At 46.1% G+C, this 23,755-nt stretch overlaps 1 protein-coding gene and 1 long non-coding RNA gene across 3 annotated transcripts in view; one reads left to right on the top strand and one right to left on the bottom strand.

Moving 5' to 3' along the window:
- Positions 1-174: 174 nt before the first annotated feature.
- Positions 175-12,978, bottom strand: PIGU (phosphatidylinositol glycan anchor biosynthesis class U). The gene is made up of 12 exons (XM_069951968.1): positions 12,808-12,978; positions 11,598-11,662; positions 10,558-10,617; positions 9,673-9,735; positions 8,192-8,301; positions 7,280-7,380; positions 6,218-6,315; positions 5,977-6,131; positions 5,050-5,193; positions 2,995-3,119; positions 2,499-2,641; positions 175-1,458 (listed from the first exon to the last, which is right to left on the bottom strand). Exons 1-12 carry the CDS (start codon positions 12,974-12,976, stop codon positions 1,345-1,347), a joined length of 1,347 nt encoding a protein of 448 aa, XP_069808069.1. The 5' UTR covers positions 12,977-12,978; the 3' UTR covers positions 175-1,344.
- The window catches only part of LOC138771949 (uncharacterized), a 23,173-nt gene continuing 12,163 nt past the window's right edge, over positions 12,746-23,755 (top strand). Inside the window, exons 1-3 of one of the 2 annotated variants that reach the window (XR_011359687.1) lie at positions 12,746-13,095; positions 14,235-14,350; positions 21,315-21,395. This is a non-coding gene — a long non-coding RNA (uncharacterized lncRNA). Of the gene's footprint in view, positions 13,096-14,234; positions 14,351-21,314; positions 21,910-23,755 lie in introns of those variants that run through there. The other variant, XR_011359686.1, reaches the window with a different exon arrangement.

Raw genomic sequence — 23,755 nt, 5'->3', positions numbered from 1 at the left:
AGCAGGGAGCCGTGTCGGAGTGGACTGAGAGCTGATGATTCTATGGGGGTGGGGGCACCTAGATAACAGCAAAACTGTGCAGAATCCGTAATAACTTTATATTGAAAAGATGGAAAGCTACGGGTGGGCAACGTATTAATGCAAAAATAATTTTGGGGGGAATACCCCTTTAAAGGGGGTTATTTCCAAGACTTAAAGTTCTCACCTTTCTGATTAGAGGGGCTCCGACTGCAGAGACCACTGAACACCATAACGGAGGTCCCTTGTCCCACTATGGAACGTCTAAAGACAGATGACTGGAGTCCCACAGAGAGTGGATGGAGTAGTCATCAGGACCAGGGGAAAAGGGACCCCTTATTTTTGTGATCGGTGGGGGGGGCCTATTGGTAAAACCATTACTGATCAGCTAGGAATATGTGGACAGGTGAAAAGTAAAAGTCATGAGATAAACCCTTCCATTTACTACAACCCAGAGTTTCACAGTGATTTCGCAGTAATAGCAATATATAACCGTCTAGTAATAATCCTCATTATTTAGAGGGGTTCTCCGGGACTTTAACACTGATGGCCCTCGAGGACCCTGTAGTCGGTGCTGATCAGAAGGGGTCCCATAGGTCTGATCTATGGCAAAGTCCAGGAGAACTCCTGTAATGGCCATGTACCTCGAATCTGACTCCTTCCCGTCTATGTGTGGCTAGTGTCCAGACCAAGGCCAGTCAATATGCGGCCATGAATGCGAGGGCCTATCACACACATACCTGGTTGCTTGTACCCTGAGCTGAGCCGTGTATTGCTTGAATTGATGGGGATTATCACATGGCGTAAAGTACAGCTATACTTATGATCATAAAATAAAAGACTGTTTAGGAAAAGGGTTAAAAAAAAACAAAAACCTGCAGGAGATGGAGTGACAAGACTGCGGCACTGTGTGCACCATATCCGACCCAATGTCCATCCAAACATACTGCATTATACGGAGGCTGCATCGCTCTCCGTAACCACCGGAACTAATTCACATACAAAGTAGAAAGTGGACGCTTGAAACCCATTGGACGCCAGTCATCATCTTAATGGTCTCTTCTCATCAATGCTTCATGCATAGCAGAGGTGGTCACTGCAGCATGTCTGATAGGAGGGAACGGGAAGTTTTCCATGCCGCTTTACCTTGTCAAAAATCACTGAACTGTAAAAAGTATTAATACGCAGTCCCTGTTTGTCCTTTTGGGGATGTGGACGGACAGGCTGGAGGTGGAACAGATAAGCAGTATGTTCCGCAGAGGAGTGCTGCCCCCCATCTCGCCACATCCCGCTCTGTAAACAAACCTTCATGTACCCGTCATGGCTTTACTTCAGGATTAAGGTGGCTTCAGTCCCATCTTTCTTGGTTAGATAGAGGCCATGGTGGAGATGGTACTCTCTCCGTAAGAAGGCATAGAAATAGTCGGACACCAGAAGAATCTGAAGGGGGGAAAAGAATAAAACAAAAGATCATTCAGTAACCTTATCTGTCAGGGGTAAAAGAACAGCTGTATAAAGGTACAAAGCCTGTGCTGGTAAAGGGAGCGTCCGGTCAGGTAAAATACATGTTCAATAATCCCTCCTCCTGAGGACTAACAATATGTTCTATACTTCTTAGCAGTCTCCTTCCCACAGTTCTGAGCCTGCTGCTTTATGGTGAAAACTGTGTGAGCTCTCTCCCTCCCACTCTGAACCCCCTCCCTTCGGGGACACTAATGTAAACACGGTCCCTGGCCGTCTGTCTCTGCACTCTGTAATGCAGGGGGCCCCCCTCGGAGGTCAAGTTGCTGGTGACCTCAAGCTGATTAACCCTCCTGGCATCACAGAGTGCAGAGACTGGGATACTGTTTACACGAGCCATCTCCGAAGGGAGGGGGAGAGGGAGTTCAGAGCGAGAGGGAGAGAACAGCTTACACAAGGATTTCTGTGTCTTGAGCAAAAGGCAGCAGACTCAGAACTGGGGAAAGGTGACTGATATAGTAATAACAAGTGTGGAGCAGATTGTAAGTCTCCAGGAAAGGGGGGGGGGGGGGATTATTGAACACGTATTGCTCCTAACCGGAATACCTCTTCAACCTTCGGAGACCAAAGCACCTTGATGTGTTGTGCTGCAAGTACTCTGGAAAATGGCTGTAAAATACCATAACTAGTAAGGTATGCTGCTCACGTTGGTCCCAACAACCAACCAGGGTGAAGTAGATAGAACAGCAATGCTGATGACCACGTGAATGTAATGCTGCGCTTCCCTGTGTCTATGAATCTACCAAAGGAAGATTGGATAGAAAATAATAGAAAAAAAAGGTTTAACAAAACCCAAGACAATGCGTTTCAGGGGGTTCAATCTCCCTTTAGAGTATTGACCTGAGGAAGGGAGGTTGAATCCCTGAGAAACGTGTAGTGCGACTATTCTAAAGGAAGCATGTTGGTATACTATGACCCATGGGCTACAGATCAAATTACAGAGTAAGAACACCACTCACCTGGGCCACATTAAATGAGAGTGTGATGGCGTAGAAGAAATTAGAGTTGGCGCTACCCGCGTATATCCACAAGTGCCAAAGAACCGGGAAGAGGAGTGAACACACCACCAGCATGCAGGAGACTATGAAGATGTTCCGCAAAACTGCAAGAATGGAAAGACACGGGGAGAGTTACTCTTGTATGAAAGACACTAAGCGGCGCATTCTACCTCACTGTGTGTATTTAGCATTATGACAAGCCACAGCCATACGATCCATGCTGTTATACATAAGGTTACCAGCTTAGAGGTGTAATCTCTGGCTGGCACATTTGTTCCATCTTACTGTCCGTTATGTTGCATATACATTGCAGTCCCATTCATATCAATGTGAGTGCTATCACTATAGGTTGCATATCCTGCCCATCACTGGAGAAATTGATGGCTTCCTAGTGCGGAGTACAGTAATGGCTCCTAGACATCCCATACATACTACTGAGGTGTTCCCAGACACTTACACCTTGACAGATGAGACCACATAGGAAGGAGAGCCATGTAGAGAGCCACGTCCCCCACCGTGGGGTAGGACTTGAAGATGCAGATAATTGCAATCTGTATGAACATCAGGAACACCGGGTGCTCTCTGCAGGAACAAGACACAAAGCTGGCAATGGTGCAATAGAGGAAAACAGCAATATGGTATGACAGGAGATTGGGGTTCCCGTACAGATAAAAGGGGGGTTCTTTATTATATCACTCTGGTTAGAGCTGAGGGTTTCTCCAGTAACAATCGCCAAAGATGAATTCAATAAATCACCTATTGGTTCATTTAGTCTTGTAAAGTTATTCCTCTTTCCGAGTGTTCTGATTTCCCAGAGAAGTCTGGAACGAGGTTCGGGACTGTCTCGTTCCAGGCTTCTAAATAAGACTAAATGAACTTATGCACAAGCCAAAAAGACAGAAATGGCTGCACATCGCACCCATGGCTGACACGAAAGCTTATTCAGCTACATATAAAACCAACATCAGAAGTTAGTATATAATTTGGCCAAACCATATTGCCTCATGTACCACGTGCAGGTTTTCTGATACACATGAGTCCCTAACCAAAAAACATCACTGTGCCGATCAGCGACCACAATCCCCGCAAGACGTGCGCAAGCAGAGAAGGGGGGCCACGGAATGTCCCTGCAACCCCATTGTCACAGGACCAGACCCTAAAGGGCCCCCCCGAACCCCGCAGGCGCCACCGGCGGAAAAAGTGGACGCCAAGCAACACAAATGTGAACAAGCTCTTACCTCTCTCCATTCCTCTGCAGGTAGAATGGGAGAATACTAGGAGACCCTCCCCTTATGTAGACAGGTGCTTCCTGCTAATTTGGATCACATGGGTCTTAAAAAGCACGAGTGCTAGCCACTTTTTCCGCCGGTGGCGCCTGCGGGGTTCGGAGGGGCCCTTTAGGGTCTGGTCCTGTGACAATGGGGTTTCGGGGCCATTCCGTGGCCCCCCTTCTCTGCTTGCGCACGTTTTGCGGGGATTGTGGTCGCTGACTGGCACAGTGATGTTTTTTGGTTAGGGACTCATGTGTATCAGAAGACCTGCACGTGGTACATGAGGCAATATGGTTTGGCCAAATTATATACTAACTTCTGATGTTGGTTTTAAATGTAGCTGAACAGGCTTTCGTGTCAGCCATGGGTGCGATGTGCAGCCATTTCTGTCTTTTTGGCTTGTGCATATTTTATGTATTCTGTCCCTTTTTTCATTGTGGCTAGCACTCGTGCTTTGTAAGACCCATGTGATCCAAATTAGCAGGAAGCACCTGTGTACATAAGGGGAGGATCTCCTAGTACTCTCCCATTCTACCTGCAGAGGAATGGAGAGAGGTAAGAGCTTGTTCACACTTGTGTTGCTTGGCGTCCACTTTTTCCGCCGGTGGCGCCTGCAGGGTTCGGGGGGGCCCTTTAGGGTCTGGTCCTGTGACAATGGGGTTTCTGGGCCATTCCGTGGCCCCCCTTCTCTGCTTGCGCACGTTTTGCGGGGATTGTGGTCGCTGACCGGCACAGTGATGTTTTTTGGTTAGGGACTCATGTGTATCACAAGACCTGCATGTGGTACATGAGGCAATATGGTTTGGCCAAATTATATACTAACTTCTGATGTTGGTTTTAAATGTAGCTGAATAAGCTTTCGTGTCAGCCATGGGTGCGATGTGCAGCCATTTCTGTCTTTTTGGCTAAATGAACTTATGGTTGAGATTTGGGTTGGGCAAATTGTACAGTTAAAAAAAAAAAAAAAGAAAGAAAATGATACTCGCCTACCTCAGTCCACCACAGCTCTTGTTCCAGTGGTGAGAGGTGACTCCTCTGTAGGACCTTCCCAATCAGCCAATCAGTGGGCGCTGCTGTTATCTTGCCTCTGTCAGTGATTGGCCAAGTGGTCAGGGATCTCAGAAGCAGCAAGAAACAGTGCCGGATGTGGGTCCCTGAATGGGAGCTGTAGGGGGACTGGGGTAGGCGAGTTTGTTTGTTTAGTTGTTTTTTTTTTTTTTTTTTTGCCTTTTATTACTTACTTTAACTTAATTGAAAGTGGCACAGTGTAGAAGAACACATTAATCTGAAAGACGCAGACGAAGAATAGGCTGAAGTGTGCGAACATCTCTGCAAAGAAGTACCAGAACAAGCCAATGTTTGGAGTCAAGTCAGGAACGGAAAGTCTAGAAGAGAAGTAAAAAAACGCAGATTGGTCAAAACAAGATGTATAACTCACCATATATACAACCATATATACAACAGTCGCCAACAGCACCGCGCGACATACGTCTGACATACATATACAGTCGAAATGTCACACTGGATACTGGATAAGACTCGCTAAGAACTTATGCCTTACACGGTGCCGCCAATATGTCCCTACATACAGCCTATATTCTTGTAGAGCGATACAGACTGATCCCCTCTAGATAACAGGCACTGGGATGTAGAGAATAGGCCGGTGTATTGCAGACAGCCTACCGATGCACTATAGGCTGTCCATAGCTACAGGTCCATAGCTACAGTATGTGTCAATGAGGCCTAAGGTTTGCTGTAGGTGCTTTGCTTTCTCCCTCAGCCCAGGTGATTCTTTGGTGCAAACTGCCTTTGTGTGATTTCTTGTGTGATCTACAGCCTGAGTGAGCTGCCCTTCAGGTATCCTCTCCCACCTGTCCAGTCTTTTCTGCGATGTATAACCCCTCAACGACATTGTCTTTAAAACAGAAAAAAAAGGGAACAGAGGAGCAGATTGCTGTCAAAAACAGACATAGATTCTCTGAAGAGGGAGGATAACCAGGTGAAATATCTTACATAGGCTATGCAGAAGCTAAATGGTAGGAAATTTTTAATGAAGACTGTCGAGAGCAGTAGAGGTGTTCCGTGAAGAATACACAACTTCTTGCAGGACATACAGCAGCTGATAAGTACTGGAACATGTTCAAATAACACCTATAAATCAGACTTACATAAAGCCATAAATGGAGTGTATGAAATCCCAGGAGTTTAACAAGAAGAAAGAATGGCAAATCAAGATGGTCAAGCAGCCCAGGTAAAGGGAGGAATACTGGCAGGTCAAAAGCCAGAAGCTGGAACTGGATATCCTCACCGGAATAAACTCTTTCTGAGGAGGGAAAAAGGGAAGAAGATACATGAGACCTTTCTGATCCCAGCAGACGTTACTATAGGCTTATAACTGTAATAAAGTACCTGTAGCAGATATAAGAGAGCGGCGGGGAACAAGGTAATGGGGTACAGAGACTGGTAGGTGGCTAATGACAGGAACACTGCACTGAGGAGCGGGCTACCTAAGGAAAAACCAGGACAACATAAGTAAAGTATGCAGGGAAGACCGTAGTACTTATTATTAAAGGGGTATTCCACTCAAACATAACTTTTTATAAGTTGCTGCCCATAGTGAGACTAATTTCATACTTATTACCAATTCAGCCTCCTTACCCCAGTTCTGAGCAGCTGCATTCTGCTGAAAACACAAAAATCTGCGTGTGAGCTTTTCTCTCCCTCCTCTTCTAAGAAACAAGTCCCCAGCAGGCAACTCTGTAATGCTGGGAGGGATAATCACAGGGAGTTCATCAGCAACTTGAGCTCAGAATAACCCTCCCAGCATTACAAAGAAGCTACAATGTTGCAGATAAAGCCTGCCAGGGGCTAGTTTATATCAGCCATGTCAGAAGGGAGGGGGGAGGAGGGGGAGATGGAAAGAGAAAAACTCACACACAGATTTTTGTGGCTTCAGCAGAAAAGCAGCTGAGAACTGGGGGAAGGAGACTGAATAGGTAATAAGTATGGAAGAATTGTTAGTCTCACCATTGTTAGTCTCAGCAACATATCAAAAGTTATGTTTGAGTGGAATACCCCTTTAATGGTAGCTGAACAAAGAGATAGGGAACCTCTCGCCCTCCAGCTGTTGCAAAACTACAACTCCCATTATGCCTGGACAGCCTTCGGCTGTCCAGGCATTATGGGAATTGTAGTTTTGCAACAGCTGGAGGGCTGAAAGTTCCCCATCCCTGCTCTAAACCCCCCCCCCAATCCCCTAGCTATGCCATGAACACTTGCTTGGATATCTACCATACATTCACCGCCATACTGTCAAAGGACTTATACAGTAATGCTATTCTGACTATAAAAGGGACAGACAAACCAGTACAAACATATAAAACATCACCACCAAATACTATTGGCTGAATCTCTACATGAAACAAGAACTTGTACTTGATACCGGATGGTTATTATAAGACCAGGACTCACCTTTCACTGTAGCCAGGATAAACAGAGCGATAATGGCGTTATTGATGGCGCAGGTAGACTTGGCCACACAGGACAGAACGGTGTACGGGTTCAGCAAATAGCTGCGGAGAGAAGAAAGTGACATCTAGAAGCCATAAGTAGTAAAACTGCACAGTACAGTCACTAAGAAAAAAACTTGACTAGTCACAGATTTGTCAAAGACTTCAAGTGATCACTAGAATGAGTGGGAGAAGCACTCAGCGTCTCGCTCCTCCTGCTCCATAGACTTCTACAATGAGAAGACGCAGAGAGAGATGCACTTAGCTGAGCCCTTCTCCCTGCTAATTCTAGTGATCAGTGTAGTATACTTCACAGAGCACTGAGCGCTGCAGAAAGCAGCAGGGATCGCGGCGGTTTAGAGTCGCAGCGCGGCCCCTCTCTGAACTCACCTAGCTGCGCCATGACGTACAAGGTACGTCATGGGTTGTTAAGCGGTTAAAGTATCAAAACTTTTGTCTCTAATTTTTTACTCTTTTTCAAATCAGCTGGTGTCAGAAGGTGCCAGAGATTTGTAACTTACTTCTATTAAAAAAATCTCCAGTCTTCCAGTACTTATCAGCTGCTGTATGTCCTGCAGGAAGTGGTGTATTCTCTCCAGTCTGAAACAGTGCTCTCTGCTGCCACCTCTGTCCATGTCAGGAACTGTCCAGAGCAGCAGCAAATCCCCATAGGAAACCTCTCCTGCTCTGGACAGTTCCTGACATGGACAGAGGTGGCAGCAGAGAGCACTGTGTCAGACTGGAAAGAATACACAACTTCCTGCAGGACATACAGAAACTGATAAGTACTAGAATAATGTATATTTTTTATTTTAAAAAAAACTTTTTTTTTTTTTTTTGCTAGAGTTCTCCCTTAAAGCCCATAAACACTTACAATAGTGCCACCTTTAGTGGAATATAGTACATTTCTGTCGGCACTCGGAGAAGTTCCTGGGCTCCGGCGGCATACTTGTTCAGCTCCAGGTAGAGTTTCTGCTGTTTGAACTGTGGAGATGGAACCAAGAAGGATTGTTTGTACATAGAGCGGGAGGAACAAGAAGAGCTGATATACTCAGCACCAGGGATACACCGCATACAAAGTCAGTAGAAAGTCAGTGACCTGAGGTTCAAAGTGAATGATTCTGACTATATACTCCTGTGTGTCTGCATAGCTGTACTGGGCTCGGCACAAGTGTATACAAAGGCTTACTGGCTTATATTATGCCGAAGGGGACATACCACCCCTTTCATGCTGCCTGAACTGTGAGTCATGAGGGCCGTCATCGTGGCTTCTTCCCGTCCTACTGGCCTTGTCCGATTGATCTCTTTCTATACCCAAATTGGCTGGCGAGGGGACAAAGTCACTGGAGACCACCCTGATGACTTATGATTCGGGCAGCATGAAAGTAATAACAGGTTCCTGTCAAGGAGATTGCTACTGCCTGCCACGCCTCACATTAAATTGTCAACTAACCACTATCCTTGGAGCCCCTCCAATCGGCTGGGTATCCCCATATACTCTTATAGACAGTTTATAATTTTTTATCTTGGGATTTTCATCACAGCTAATATAGTTATACTCGTAGGACTCATCCAGTTAAGTATTTTTGCACATACCTTATGGTGCATTTACACAGGCAGATTTATCTGACAGGTTTTGGAAGCCAAAACCAGGAATGGATTTGAAAAGAGGAGAAATCTCAGTCTTTTCTTTATGACCCGTTCTCTGTTTATGGTCTATTCCTGGCTTTGGCTTCAAAAATCTGTCAGATAAATCTGCCTGTGTAAACGCACTATTACTTTTATCCAATTTGTCTCCTCCTAATACACAGCTCTTTCCCTCCCATTGCTGACAGATCACTGTCTAGGTTACCAACCACCACTCTGCTCTATAAGCAGTGGTCTGGCTGATTATATATAGCTATACATATTTATATCTATTATATGGTACCTATACACTATATATCTGAACAACTATGTTATGTCTACATATCCATCAGTCTGATCACTGCTTTCAGAGCAGAGCTGTGATTGGTAACCTAGACAACAAGCTTTCAAAAATGTGAGGCAAAGATCAGCATAGCAGGAGGAGGAGACAGGTTTGATAAATGATTGTATTTGTAATAATATATAACATGATGAATCCTACAAGTATAAATATGTTAGTATAGATGAGAATACCCCTTAGGGTGCGTTCACACCTACAGGATCCAGCTGTGTTCAGTTATTTAAATGAAATTTGCTGCGGATCCGCAGGAGAATATACGCTGCAGATCCGGTAAGTGTGAACGTACCCTTAAAGTGTGGGTGATGATGTCATTCATGGTCACACCTGTTACAGGTCACGTACAAAGCACACATACACACAAGACTTACCAACACTTTGTTATATTCCTGAACTGCCAAATAAAGTGCAACGGCAGTGAGTGCATCTGTTATCTGCGGAGGAGAAGAGAGAAACATATCACTGCCTGCACCGCCATACAGGTCACAGAGATTACAGCCTATGAGCATGTTCACACTCAGCAAATATGGCAGAATTCCACGGCGGAGCTCTCCTGCAGTGAGTGAATGGAAGGGCACGGGCACGTCCGCTTCCTCCCCTCTCAGCTCAAAGAAGTGACATGTCACCTCCTCGAGCGGAGAGCCGCAGCAGCGGAGGAGCACGTGCTCTCCTATAGAGGGCCAATGGCACACTGAGACAGGCGGGGTTCCGCCTAATTTGCTAAGTGTAAACATAGCCTTAAAGGGGTAGTCCACCAAAAAATTTTTTCTTTCAAATCAACTGCTACCATGAAGAGCCAGAGATTTGTAATTTACTTCTATTAAAAAATCTCAAGCCTTCCAGTACTTATCAGCTGCTGTATGCCCAACAGGAAGTTGTATTATTTCCAGTCTGGAGAGCAGGAGAGGTTTTCTATGGGGATTTGCTCCTGCTTTGGACAGTTCCTGACATAGACAGAGGAGGCAACAGAGAGCACTGGGTCAGACAGGAAAGAAAACACCACTTCCTGCTGGACACACAGCAGCTGATAAGTACTGGAAGACTTAAAAATTTTTAATAGAAGTGAATTACAAATCTCTGGCACTTTATGGCACCAGTTGATTTGAAAGAAAAAAATTTTGGGTGGACTACCCCTTTAAATGACAAATATAGCCGGCAGCCTATGGACAGGGCAGTCACTGCTTCTGGGGTGCGGGGAGGGGTATAACCCCCTTTTTAAATCCATTTTAAGTGTCTCCTTCAAGTAGCCAACTCACCATGAAAACGATCTCTGAGTAGTCTACGAGGAAATGGAAGAGATAAACAATAAGCGGTGTCTGCGGAGAGAAAACATTAGCAGAATTAGGACGGAGCTTCTGATAACTTCATCAGTAATTTCCCCCAGAAAACCTATATTTAACCCCTTAGAGCTGCAGCTAGTTTGGGCTTTAGTGACCAAGCTAAATTTTCAAAATCTGTCTCCCTTTATGCGGTTATCACGCCGTTATATGCTCGCCATTCTGAGGTGGTTTTTTCATGACATATTAGGGGATATTTATCAAACATGGTGTAAAGTGAGACTGGCTCAGTCGCCCCTAGCAACCAATCAGATTCCACCTTTCATTTTCCATAGAGTCTGTGAGGAATGAAAGGTGGAATCTGATTGGTTGCTAGGGGCAACGGAACCAGTTTCACTTTACACCATGTTTCATAAATCTCCCCCATTGTACTTTATATTAGGGGCGAAATTTAGTCACTATCATGTTATTTTTTGTGTGTATCAAAATATCATTAAAAATTATTTATTTTTCCTGTGTTTTTTTTTTTTAATATGAAACATACGTTATTCAGCATGCGGTAAAAATAACATAATTATTGTATTCTCTGGGTCACTGTTTGCACCAAATTTGCAGTTTTTTTTTCTATTACCACTTAGAATCTATCTTCCTGAAAACCGAGGATAAAAACTGTCGCCAAATCGCAGGATCTATAGCGTTCTTATATTTTGCGCGACAGAGCTGGTTTTGGGAAGATCTGTCGTTTTTATTGATACCAAGTTTCACGTATATATGATGTATTTTCTAAAGCGGATTGATAACATACAGCTATTCTGGGGCTGTTTTTTCTATTTTGTTTTACAGCGTGTGTCGCACAGTATAATTAACCCCTTCAGCTAACGCTTCGGCCGTCCAGGCATGGTGGGAATGGTAGTTTTGCACCAGATGGAGGGCAGAAGATTCCCCGTTCCTGCTTTAGAGTGCGGCAGCCATTATACAAAGACGTGACAGTGAAGAGGAGAAATGGTACGGGCGCTCACTTCATGGAAGACGTCTCCTGAGTAAGGGGAAACATCGAGGTCCAGCAGAGCCATCCCCTCCACAACTGCAGAAGAAACAGGAGATAGATAAGTGCACAGTCCACCACTTACAAAACTACGACCCCATTCACACTCAATAACCCTGGTCCATGCTTGGCGGCTGTGTGCTGCAGAGCAGACCTCACAACTCAGCGTCATTCATTAGGATGCTGAATAATATGTGAAGTCTCCTCGCTCCTGTACTGACAGGGCTGTGTCAGTACAGCAGCACAAAGATTTAAAGGGTGCCTCTCATGTCTCATGTCAGAGGTTTGTATCATGGGGGGGTCCGGGTGCTGAGACCCCGCCATCCCTAGAATGAAGGGGCAGAAGCGCTCTGCCCCTTCATCCCCACTCTCACTGGTAGGAATAACAATGGAAAACTATGGCCAATAGACGGGATTGCTAGAAGTTCCAGTATAATCCGTCTACTACTATTTTATGAGTGAGAGCGGAGATGAAGGGGATAGTTGGGGGTCTCAGCACCCAGACCCCACCAATACAAACTTCTCACGTCTCTAGAACATGTCACAAGTTTGTTGAAATGACAGGTACGCTTTAAAGGGGTACTCTGGCAACTTTATTTTTTTCCAAATCAACTGGTGTCAGTAAGTTATACAGATTTGTAATTTACTTCTATTTAAAAATCTCCAGTCTTCCAGTACTTATCAGCTGCTGTATGCCCTACAGGAAGTAGTGTATTCTTTCCAGTCTGACACAGTTCTCTGTCCATGTCAGAAACTGTATTTGCTGTTCCTGACATGGACAGAGGTGTCAGACTGGAGAGAATAGACCACTTCCTGCAGAGCATACAGCAGCTGACAAGTACTGGAAGACTGGAGATTTTTAAATGATGGGAGGGGGGGTAGTATTGCAGCAGCCATGTCCTCAACTCATACTGCTTTATTATTTTCATAGTATAATTCAAAAGGTTATCTTGCCGTCCAGCTGTCGCAAAACTACAATTCCCATCATGCCTAGACAGCCAAAGCAAAGCTTTGGCTGTCTAGGCATGATGGGAATTGTAGTTTTGCGACAGCTGGGAGGCTGACAGCTTTACAGCATAGAGATGATACACCGGTAATTACAGCCCAGAGCCCACCACTCCCTATCCGCTGCCCCATCCTCATCCATTCCCCCAGCACATGGCCGCCGCCCTCCTCCTCCTCACCTCTCTTCCATGAGTTGAGGGGAGACACAACCTCCACCCGCTCGGAGATGAAGGCAGCCAGGCTGGAGCGAAACAAGATAGCCCTGACCGTAACTGCCACCAGCACCACCAGCACCAAAGGCGCCGCCATGTTTCCAGAGCAGGCTGCTCGGACAGCGCGGAGACTCATGGGGGAACATGGGGCTTGTAGTCCTGGAGTCGCAGCGCAAACAAGGCCAGCGCGAGAGGCGAAACTACAACAACCACAATTCCAAGCGAGACGGTTCTGCTCTCTTCCGGGACTGAAGTGTAAACTACGGCTAGCGACTAGGGACAATATTGTTACAAACGCGCAGCTGTTCACCTATGGTCTAGTATTTGTGCCTTCTGAGGTCATTTACATGCAAAAAACTTATAGGAGACACAGTCATAGAGTTCTGCATCTACAGTAGGCGTTGTTTTCTGTCAGTATAGAAGTATTTATTAGGGTTTATGATATGTTTTCAGTTAAACCTTGAGGCTTATTCACACCCATGCATTTTTTTTTTTATAAAAATGGAAAATGGTTCGTGGGTTTTCTTTGAGAAGAAATGCCAGTCCCTTATGGCCTGTGGGCGTAAACACATATACACTGACATATATAGAGCCGCTCAGGCGTTGCCGTTACCAAGGCAACCATATAATGTCAAAGTATTGCATGGGTCCCATGAATTAGAACATGACCCATGCCTGTGCCTTGCTATATCCTGACTTCTTGCTCCGTCCTCTTAGGCCTGATGGGGCTCACAAGGGAAATCTGGATGTCCAGTCAGTAATGTCTCTGTATACGTGCATGGACAGGCACAGGCCCCATTGACTTCAATGGCCTGGACATAGTCATCTTGTCACTATATTGGAGTAAGATGAGGCAATGTGTCACATATCGGCAGGGGGCATGGCAGAAGGATCATTACAAAGGGGCTTTGGCTACCATGGCCGCCATTAGATTTCTTTCCTTGGCATATGCCAAAAGAAACTTCAGAACAGGCCTCCTACTGTAGAAGATACTCTCATTAGAGATAAGCGAACCGGCCGAGGTTCGGATGAACCTGAACTCTCGGCTTCTGACTGCCGCTGTCTGCCCGCTCCATGGAGAGGGTGGATACAGCCGGAGGGCCGCCTGGAAAACTGGTATACAGCCATAGCCATAGGCTGTATCCCAGTTTTCCAGGCGGCCTTCTGGCTGTATCCACCCTCTCCACGGAGCGGACAGACGGCGGGAATCAGAAGCTGAAAGTTCAGGTTCATACGAACCTCGGCCGGTTCGCTCATCTCTAATTCTGATCGGCCGATACCTGAACATGGATCACCGTGTCTAGCAACAAACAGTGATCATGTGTAATGCAGGAAACAACATACACGTCACATCAAGGTAGCTTATGCTTTTTTTTTTTTTTTTTTTTTTTCAGATTAGAGATGAGCGCAACTGGAGCATACTGGAATCCCAGTGTTCGGCATTTGATTACGGTGGCTGAAGAAGTTGGATGCAGTCCTAGGGAGTCCGGGAAAACATGGATACAGACAGGTTGGAAAGATGTCCGCCATTTTTATGTAGTGGGAGCGTAGCCATGAGGCGGAATTGAAGGTGCAGGCAGGGGTTGAGGGGAAAATAATAAAGAATCTATGTGCACCACACTGTGCCTACCGGCCCTTTACCTTCTGTCTCCCTCACCTTACCTTGGAGTGGAGTGTAACCCCCCGCGGACAGGCTCCTCTAGCCCTATGTACCAGTCTTTCATTTACCTTATTCATGTAACGTGTTTTGATCTTGTAATTTTCCTGTTTGTCACCCCTTATCGCTTGTATAGCTCTGGAATCAAGGGTCCTTTAGGCACAAATCTTGGTGAAAAGGCAGGTGCAGGCTCACAGGTTAGCTGGATATAGAGCAGGGATGGGGAACCTTCGGCCCTCCACCTGTGGCAAAACTACAATTCCCATCATGCCTGGACAGCCAGGGGCTGGAGGCAGGAACAAGACGGGGCCGGAGTGCGGCACCGCTGTGGCCGGCCGTACGCAGCTACTGTGCCGGGTGATGTCACAGTAGCTGCGTCTCGGCAGTACATGGGGCGGGGAATACGTAGTGGGGTCAGGCCGCACTGTAAGGCCGCGAGGCTGTTTTGGAGGCTTGCATGTGGCCACATACTTTTCTGTATGCGGCCACGTGTCAGCGACTATGGCTACGCGTGTCAGTGCTGGCTGTAGTCTGATCATTTGGCATTTGATTACCAGTGGCTGAAGCAGTTGGATGATGCCAAAGGGAGTCCTGGAAATCATGGATACAACCATCGTCCATAGGCTGTTTCCATGTTTTCCAGGACTCCCTAGGGCGTCAGCCACTGGAAGTCGATTGCCGAGCGTTCGGGTTTGGAGATTGCTGCCAATCCTGAACAGTTCGGCAAGTCCGCTGAGTACTATTTCAAAATGACCACATGAGGGGGTAGAAGCCCTTCCCCTTCCTTCTGCCACCAGTGTACTTCCTGCTCCTACTAAGGACTGAGACAAGAGGAAGGGAGAACCTGGTGCGGGAGATGCCTGGGATTTTTTGTTCCTTACCTGAGTGACCAGGAATTGTCGGGGACAGCCTCCTTCTTTCCTATGGATGGCTAGTCAGTGACCTGGGTCACCCAGGTTAATTTCTCTGAAAGATTTGGTTTTCAATACCCTAACAAATCCTTATCATAAACTAGACTGAAAAGAATCACTGAGAAACAATTTTTTAGTTGCTACCGTATTACCTCAACTGGATTTCAAGTCATTTCCATTAGAGTTCCTTTTCTCACAGTTTTATGAGACCACTGTATCCTGAAACTAGACCCATGTTTTCATCCTAAGGTTGTCTTAAAGGGGTTTGTCAAGAAAAAATCATAATTAGCCATGTCGGTGTTGTGGGTGACATGTCAGTAATGTATACTTACCTGTCCTGCCCCCAGTTGTTGCTGGATCCTGGGCTGCCCGCTCTATGTCGCTTTCAGTTATTTCATAACATCGGCTGATGTCCCGTTCCCTTAGACTCTATGCTGATCTGCCATTTCCAGTGGGAACAGGACATCATCACAGTGGCACAGAGTGAGCAGCCTGGGACCTGGCAATGGCAGGGGAGCAGGACAGGTAAGTATACATTAATGAAATGTCACCTGCAGCAACACCAGTATGGCCAAATATGAATTTTTCCCTTTCAATTTCCATAGATTTGAAGACACAGTTTCACTTTTTTTTGCACCCCAAAATATTCGGGACAAGAATCTATGTAAACCATGGATGATACTGCAAGGGCGGGAGGGTTTTTTGGATGATACTGCAAGAGCGGGAGGGTTTTTTGGATGATACTGCAAGGGCGGGAGGGTTTTTTTTCACTAGGGAGGGGGTGGAGGAAAGCAACGACATCCATTCACCTCATCGGTTCCAGCGCTGGGACCCCCCATCATGCTGCTCCGGTCCCTGGCCGCTTCCTGGTCTATCACGTGGCTTGAGATGTGATCAGCCTTGAAAGATTGAAAGATCACATCTCAAGCCGTGTCATAGAGCGGGAAGCGGCCAGGGACCGAGTACTAGAACCAGAGAGCTAAGTGGATGTCATTGCTTTCATCCAACCCCTCCCTGGCCATATTAAAATACGCCCTCCCGCCCAGAGTACCCCTTTAAAAAGAATTTCAAACGGCAGGGGGAAATATACCCCTCACCTCTCCATGTGCCTTTGCAGTGTTGGCTGCCGTTCCGGGACCCCCTTACGGCTCTGGGATCTCCTTCACTGCTGGCGCCACAAACCGGTTGATGGACTGTCCGCTTAGCCAGTCAGTGACTGGTGCAATCCATTAGCCGGGTCAGGCATTTCCCCCCCAAGTCGTGACATCATTGGCGTCTAAGTAATGAATGATTGTTATGTTCCATCCTGCCCCTGACCCTGGACTTCTCCAATGATGTAATGACATCTTGAAGAGCTGTGAGACTGACCTGTAGGTGGCGCCAAGTGTCTTTTAGGAATCTCTGGTGAACCCGCCAGTGCTTTTTAACAATTGGTACAAATATTTAAATGTGCACCCCCCTCCTCAGATAAGGGGTAAGCTGTCTATGTGCCCAGATATTGCAGGGAAGGGGCGCTCCCCACACCTGTTTATAATAAGAATTACTTTTAATTTACATATTGCTAACATTCTCTGCAGCGCGGTATAAAGACTCCTATTAACCCATTGTTATGTGTTTGGAGTTTCTCCGCTGTGATAAAGTGACTCTCCAGGCAGGACAGGGTTAACTTCAGCCCTTAAAAATGTTTTCATTTAACGCTAATCATCCTAATAACCGGAAGCGCGAGTGCGTAGGTTGCTATGGTGAAAGATGTCGTCATAGCGGGATTTCCATTTCTTTTCATCCAGGAAAACCGCTGATTAGTTTTGAAGAAATCGCAGTGTTAAAATAAATAATGACAAAATACGTAAAATACCTGGAAACATTATAATTCACTGTGTTTTAACCCTGTGCACCTATTACCAGCTTCCCTGTAAGTTATCCTAAAGTCCTCCGCAATCACAGTCACAATACTTAGTGCGCTCTACCGCTTCTGCCGATAACAATTAGTTAAAAGGGTACTCCGGATATATATATATATATATATATATATATATATATATATATATGAATGAACTGGGGTCAGGAAGTTATATAGATTTGTAATTTACATCTATATAAAAAACTCCAGTCTTCCAGTACTTATCAGCTGCTATATGTCCTGCAGGAAGTGGCATATTCTCTCCAGTGTGACACAGTGCTCTCTGCTGCCACCTCTGTCCATGTCAGGAACTGCCCAGAGCAGGAGCAAATCCTCATAGAAAACCTCTCCTGCTCTGGACAATTCCTGATACAGACAGGGAGCACTGTGACAGACTGGAGGGAATACACCACTTCCTGCAGGACATACAGCAGCTGATTGACTGGAGATTTTTTAAATAGAAGTAAATTGCAAATCTGTAACATTCCACACCAGTTAATTTTAAAGCATTTTTTTCCCTCTGGAGTACCCCTTTAAGCAATCAGAGAATTTCTTCCTTCACTTTAACACTATACTTTAATGGCCACTAAAATGCTGTTGGTAAAAAAAAGAAAAAAAAAGTGTCCATGATGTAACAACAGCCCAGATAGTCACTTATGAGAATATTATTATCGCTCATTACTAGGAATATTGGCATTTTTGTTAATGACAGAACAATAAACCAGATAGAACTATCTTTGCCTTCAAAGTACATTATAAAGTCGAGCAAACAAAGCAAAGCAGCAAAAGCAAACAGCACGGTGCAAGCTAAGCAGTGACCATTGATCTCATGGTTATCTAAAGATGGACAGTTGGCTAAAATAGCGGGAAGGCTGATAAGCAATGGATTACTGATATGTCCTATGCTGAAACTGAGCCAGCTGGCCTTAGCGGTCATGTGTCATACTCTCTGCTCTGTCTTTTTTATACTTTCAAACCATTTTAGGGGGGGGGGGACAACAATCAAAAATGGAATTTCTACATAAGTACCTTTTAAAGTGTACCTGTTGTTTAAATTTTTTTTTGCAGAAATCAATAGTACAGGCGATTTAAAGAAACATTGTAAATCAGCCAAAAAATGCATTTTTATCATGAAAAAGCAGTTTGAAGCTCTCCCCTTGTCTTCATTGTTCTCTATGGAGAGGGGAGGGGTGGAGGGAGATGAGGCACCAAAGAGTTAATTTACAGCTACATCACCGGGCTATCTCCTCTGAAGTCAGCACTGACCTGTCTGACCTCTGAACACCAGCTTTCACACAGCTCCCACTCAGGGCTGTATGAACAGCTGCTGCCGCCCTAGGCACTAAACCTTAAGACGCCCCATCTTCACGCACCTATTGGCGTTACCAGACCTGACCAATACCACCATACCCCCCACCCCCCCTGGAAAAGACACCAGATTTACTGGCAAGTCTGAACGGGAGGCGGGAAACTAAAAAAATAAAAACAAAAAAATTAGTTTTTTCTGTCCCCCTGCTCCCTGGTGCTGCCCCCCTGCAAGGTGCTGCCCTAGGCACAGGACCACGGGTGCCTAATGGTAAATACGGCCCTGCTCCCACTGTGTAATCCTTTGTTCTCTGCTCTCTGCTGCCGACTACTGTCCCCCCTCCCCTCTCCATAAAACAGACAGGGCCCGACTGATGTAAAAGAATCTAGATTTCGTGATAATGAGCAGTGAATGAGAGAGAGGAGGGAGGGGGGCTGGGGAAAGTCTTTTTAAATGCAGGTAATGGTATATTTGCCTAATAAACCCAATTACAAAGTTAAAATCGCCTGGACTATTGATTTCTGGAAAAAATAAATGAAACGACAGTGACACTTTAAACTGAACCTGTCACCCTGGCACGTGGGACAAAACTCACCCAACACCCTTACTACTAGAGTACTATAGCACAGCATCCAGACCTGACCAGAAGAGGCCAGAGTACTAGAGCACAGCATCCAGACCTGACCAGAAGAGGCCAGCGTACTAGAGCACAGCATCCAGACCTGACCAGAAGAGGCCAGCGTACTAGAGCACAGCATCCAGACCTGACCAGAAGAGGCCAGAGTACTAGAGCACAGCATCCAGACCTGACCAGAAGAGGCCAGAGTACTAGAGCACAGCATCCAGACCTGACCAGAAGAGGCCAGAGTACTAGAGCACAGCATCCAGACCTGACCAGAAGAGGCCAGAGTACTAGAGCACAGCATCCAGACCTGACCAGAAGAGGCCAGCATACTAGAGCACAGCATCCAGACCTGACCAGAAGAGGCCAGAGTACTAGAGCACAGCATCCAGACCTGACCGGAAAAGGCCAGAGTACTAGAGCACAGCATCCAGACCTGACCGGAAGAGGCCAGAGTACTAGAGCACAGCATCCAGACCTGACCAGAAGAAGCCAGAGTACTAGAGCACAGGATCCAGACCTGACCAGAAGAGGCCAGCGTACTAGAGCACAGCATCCAGACCTGACCAGAAGAGGCCAGAGTACTAGAGCACAGCATCCAGACCTGACCAGAAGAGGCCAGCGTACTAGAGCACAGCATCCAGACCTGACCAGAAGAGGCCAGACTACTAGAGCACAGCATCCAGACCTGACCAGAAGAGGCCAGCATACTAGAGCACAGCATCCAAACCTGACCAGAAGAGCCCAGAGTACTAGAGCACAGCATCCAGACCTGACCGGAAGAGGCCAGAGTACTAGAGCACAGCATCCAGACCTGACCGGAAGAGGCCAGACTACTAGAGCACAGCATCCAGACCTGACCAGAAGTGGCCAGAGTACTAGAGCACAGCGGGAGCCTGGAGATGTGGGTATTACCGACGGTGGGGGTAATGCTGACAGTTCATGATGGTAGTTGTTGTCATGAGACCTGGGTATATTTAATCCGTCACAGCAATTTGCTATCCTGATATGGTCCCTTCTTTCATGGATCCCATTGCAGTTTCAGGCTTTGTTAGGCTACATTGACACATTTTATAGTTTTTCTGGACTATATATGATGTCAGCAGTCATCCACAATCAACCCAAAAAATTATCCGCATACTTTTTGTGGATCAGCGAAGAAGGGGAAGGTGATAGGGATGGTTTCATATGATTACTCATCCATATTATTTTAGGGATTTGCAGACGTTACAGATGTTTCTTCCGTAAAAATTATAGATCCGCAAAAAATTGCTGATGCTCCTATAGACTTCAATAGGAGAATCTGTAATTACGCTCCATGCCGTAGCTTGTCAGCAGTTTTGCGGATTGTGGATCTCTAAATACAAACAGTGTGAGCAGCCCCTTCGAAATCAATGGGCCCAAAATTTTGGATCCGCAATTACAAAGAAAACTACTGAAGGTGTGAGTTTCTCCTGTCGGCCCGTATAGCATGTGACCATAGACAATGACGGGTTCCTGAATAATACATGTATGATGTTATATAACTGATTGCACTGACTGTCACCCATACGTGACCTCCCAGACCAGAAGTGTATAACGTGATCATATAACAGGGCTGCTAGACACATCATACATAACTCTCCGTCTGTGCCAGATCCCTGACTCAGAGGAAGGATATCTGTGCCCAGCTGCCAGTCACTGCCACCCCGCCGGCTGGTGGATGCCATCCCACTCAGTCACATGTTTTGATGTCATTATAGGATGTCCGAGCTCTTCACATCATCTTTGTTTTTTTTTCATTCCTTTTGCCAGGTAGCCATTATGTAAGAGGTGACATCATGCTGTGGCCTCTGTATGATTCATCCCATTTTATATCATCTTATCCTGTCTTTATCCATCATTCGGACCCCGCTGACCTCATTCCGTCACACGGCTCAGTATTGCACTACACGGTCTCCCTGTCACTTGGGGTCACGGCACAAGAAAGCCTAACATATCTAACATAATCTGATGGCGACATGTCATGAAATGCTCGAATCCTGTATAATATGTATTCAATAGGATGATGATTCCTGCTGTATGTTTTCTGCCTTCAGATCCTCTGGGACGACCTACAGCAGTCTGAACTCTTGGGGTCGGCCTCGCGTCTCTCCATGGAAGCATCATCTGCCCTAAAGGTCGGTCACGAATTATATACAGACCGCAGTGGTTTTGGAGAAATAGTTTTATCAAAGAGGATTATGTGATTTTAACCATTGTATCAGAGCTGCAATACCTGACATATACAACCACTTTCAACCTCTTAAGGACGGAGCCAATTTAGATTTTTGCGTTTTTGTTTTCTCCTTGTGTTTAAAAGGCCATAGCACTTTCCTTTTTGCCACCTAGAAACCCACATGAGCTATTATTTTTTGCGTCTCTAATTGTACTTTGCAATGACAGGCTGAATTTTTGTATAAAGTACACTGCGAAACCAGAAAAAAATTCAATGTGTGGCAAAATTGATTTATTTGGGGGGTATTTGTTTTTACGCCATTCACCCTGGGGTAAAATAAACTTGTTATGCATGTTCCTCAAGTCGTTTCGATTACAACGATATATAACATGTATAACTTTTATATTGGCTACAAGCGGCACCTGGGATCGCGGCGATTCAGAGTGGGACGCATGAGGTACGGGTACGTCATGCATCCTTAAAGAGTCACTGTCGTATTTTTTTTTTTTGCAGAAATCAATAGTCCAGGCGATTTTAAGAAACTTTGTAATTGGGTTTATTAGCCAAATCTGCCATTATCTGCATGTAAAAAGCCTTTTCCCAGGTCCCCCCCTCCTTCCTCTTTTTCATCCACTCTGAAAAATCTGAAAATTGTGACTTGTTGCAGGAGACGTCCCCTGTCTGCTCTAGGGAGAGGGGAGGGGGGAGGAGGAAGGAGGGAGTTAGCCGGCAGCAGAAAGCAGATAACAGAGGATTACAGGCACGGAGCTGGGTGACAGCTGTAATCCGAGCTCAGACAGGTCACTGGTGACTGTCCCAGGAGATAACGGGTGAGGGATTTGTAGATTAACTCTTTGTTGTCCTGTTTTGGTCTTTTCTTTAGCTCTCTCCATAGGAGAACAATGAAGACAGGGGGGAGAGCTTCAAACTGCTTTTTCATGATAAAAATGCATTTTTCGGATAATAAACCCAATTACAAAGTTTCTTAAAATCGCCTGGACTATTGATTTCTGCAAAAAAAAAATTCACGACAGTGACACTTTAAGAGGTTAAAGGGGTAGAAAAAAAAAGATTTTTTTTTAATCAACTGGTGCCAGAAAGTTATACAGATTTGTAAATTACTTCTATTAAAAAAAATCTCTTCCAGTCTTCCAGGAAGTGGTGTATTCTTTCCAGTCTGACACAGTCAGTGTTTCCTTTAATCTGCGTGGCAGCTCAGCTTAAAGGGAAGCTCCTCTCACTGCTGCCGGCTGCCCGCCCAGTGGCACAAAACTTTGTCCCCCTAAATGTAAAGTGAGTGGCAGTGCGTACCATATAGGCATTGCCACTCACTACTGTACAGGAGCAGGAAATCCGGAGGGAGATCCCTGCTCCTGTACGTACATTTCATAGCGTACTACATAATGTACGTATAGAAGCTGGGACTCCCTTCCCCCATACACAAGATTGGCGCACGTCTTTCTTCTGTGGGCAACGCGTGATGACGTAATTTCATCACACGTCACCTGTAGGAAAAGGCCTGCAAGCCACAGAGACTACAGGAGGATGAGGCCGGACAGCGTTGGAACAAAAGACAGGTGAGTGGGATTTTTGTTTAACTTGCACTATGCACAGACGGGGGGGGGGGGGGGGGGGGGGGGGGGATATTGTTTATTATGCTAGGTGTATCCAAGGGGGAGGAGGGGAGTTATACGAGGTGTATCCAAGGGGGAGGAGGGGAGTTATACTGGGTGTATCCAAGGGGGAGGAGGGGAGTTATACGAGGTGTATCCAAGGGGGAGGAGGGGAGTTATACGAGGTGTATCCAAGGGGAGGAGGGGAGTTATATGAGGTGTATCCTAGGGGGAGCAGGGGAGTTATACTGGGTGTATCCAAGGGGGAGGAGGGGAGTTATACTGGGTGTATCCAAGGGGGAGGAGGGGAGTTATATGAGGTGTATCCAAGGGGGAGGAGGGGAGTTATACGAGGTGTATCCTAGGGGGAGGAGGGGAGTTATACTGGGTGTATCCAAGGGGGAGGAGGGGAGTTATATGAGGTGTATCCTAGGGGGAGCAGGGGAGTTATACTGGGTGTATCCAAGGGGGAGGAGTTATACGAGGTGTATCCAAGGGGGAGGAGAGGAGTTATACGAGGTGTATCCTAGGGGGAGGAGGGGAGTTATACTGGGTGTATCCAAGGGGGAGGAGGGGAGTTATACGAGGTGTATCCTAGGGGGAGGAGGGGAGTTATACTGGGTGTATCCCAGGGGGAGGAGGGGAGTTATACTGGGTGTATCCAAGGGGGAGGAGGGGAGTTATACGAGGTGTATCCTAGGGGGAGGAG

Source organism: Dendropsophus ebraccatus, chromosome 14 (genome assembly GCF_027789765.1).
Source record: "Dendropsophus ebraccatus isolate aDenEbr1 chromosome 14, aDenEbr1.pat, whole genome shotgun sequence".
Taxonomy (NCBI): Eukaryota; Metazoa; Chordata; class Amphibia; order Anura; family Hylidae; genus Dendropsophus; species Dendropsophus ebraccatus.
The sequence above is the reverse complement of the archived record's forward strand: the minus strand, read 5'-3'. Positions and strand labels throughout refer to the sequence as shown.

What these genes read in the sequence shown, in the direction of transcription:
- PIGU (XM_069951968.1), bottom strand. Translation starts at nt 12,976, where the DNA reads ATGAGTCTCCGCGCTGTCCGAGCAGCCTGCTCTGGAAACATGGCGGCG. An exon ending in CCTCAACTCATGGAAGAGAG is followed by an intron (nt 11,663 to 12,807) that starts GTGAGGAGGAGG and finishes TTTCTTCTGCAG; the next exon opens with TTGTGGAGGGGATGGCTCTG. An exon ending in CACTCCATTTATGGCTTTAT is followed by an intron (nt 5,194 to 5,976) that starts GTAAGTCTGATT and finishes CTTCTCTTCTAG; the next exon opens with ACTTTCCGTTCCTGACTTGA.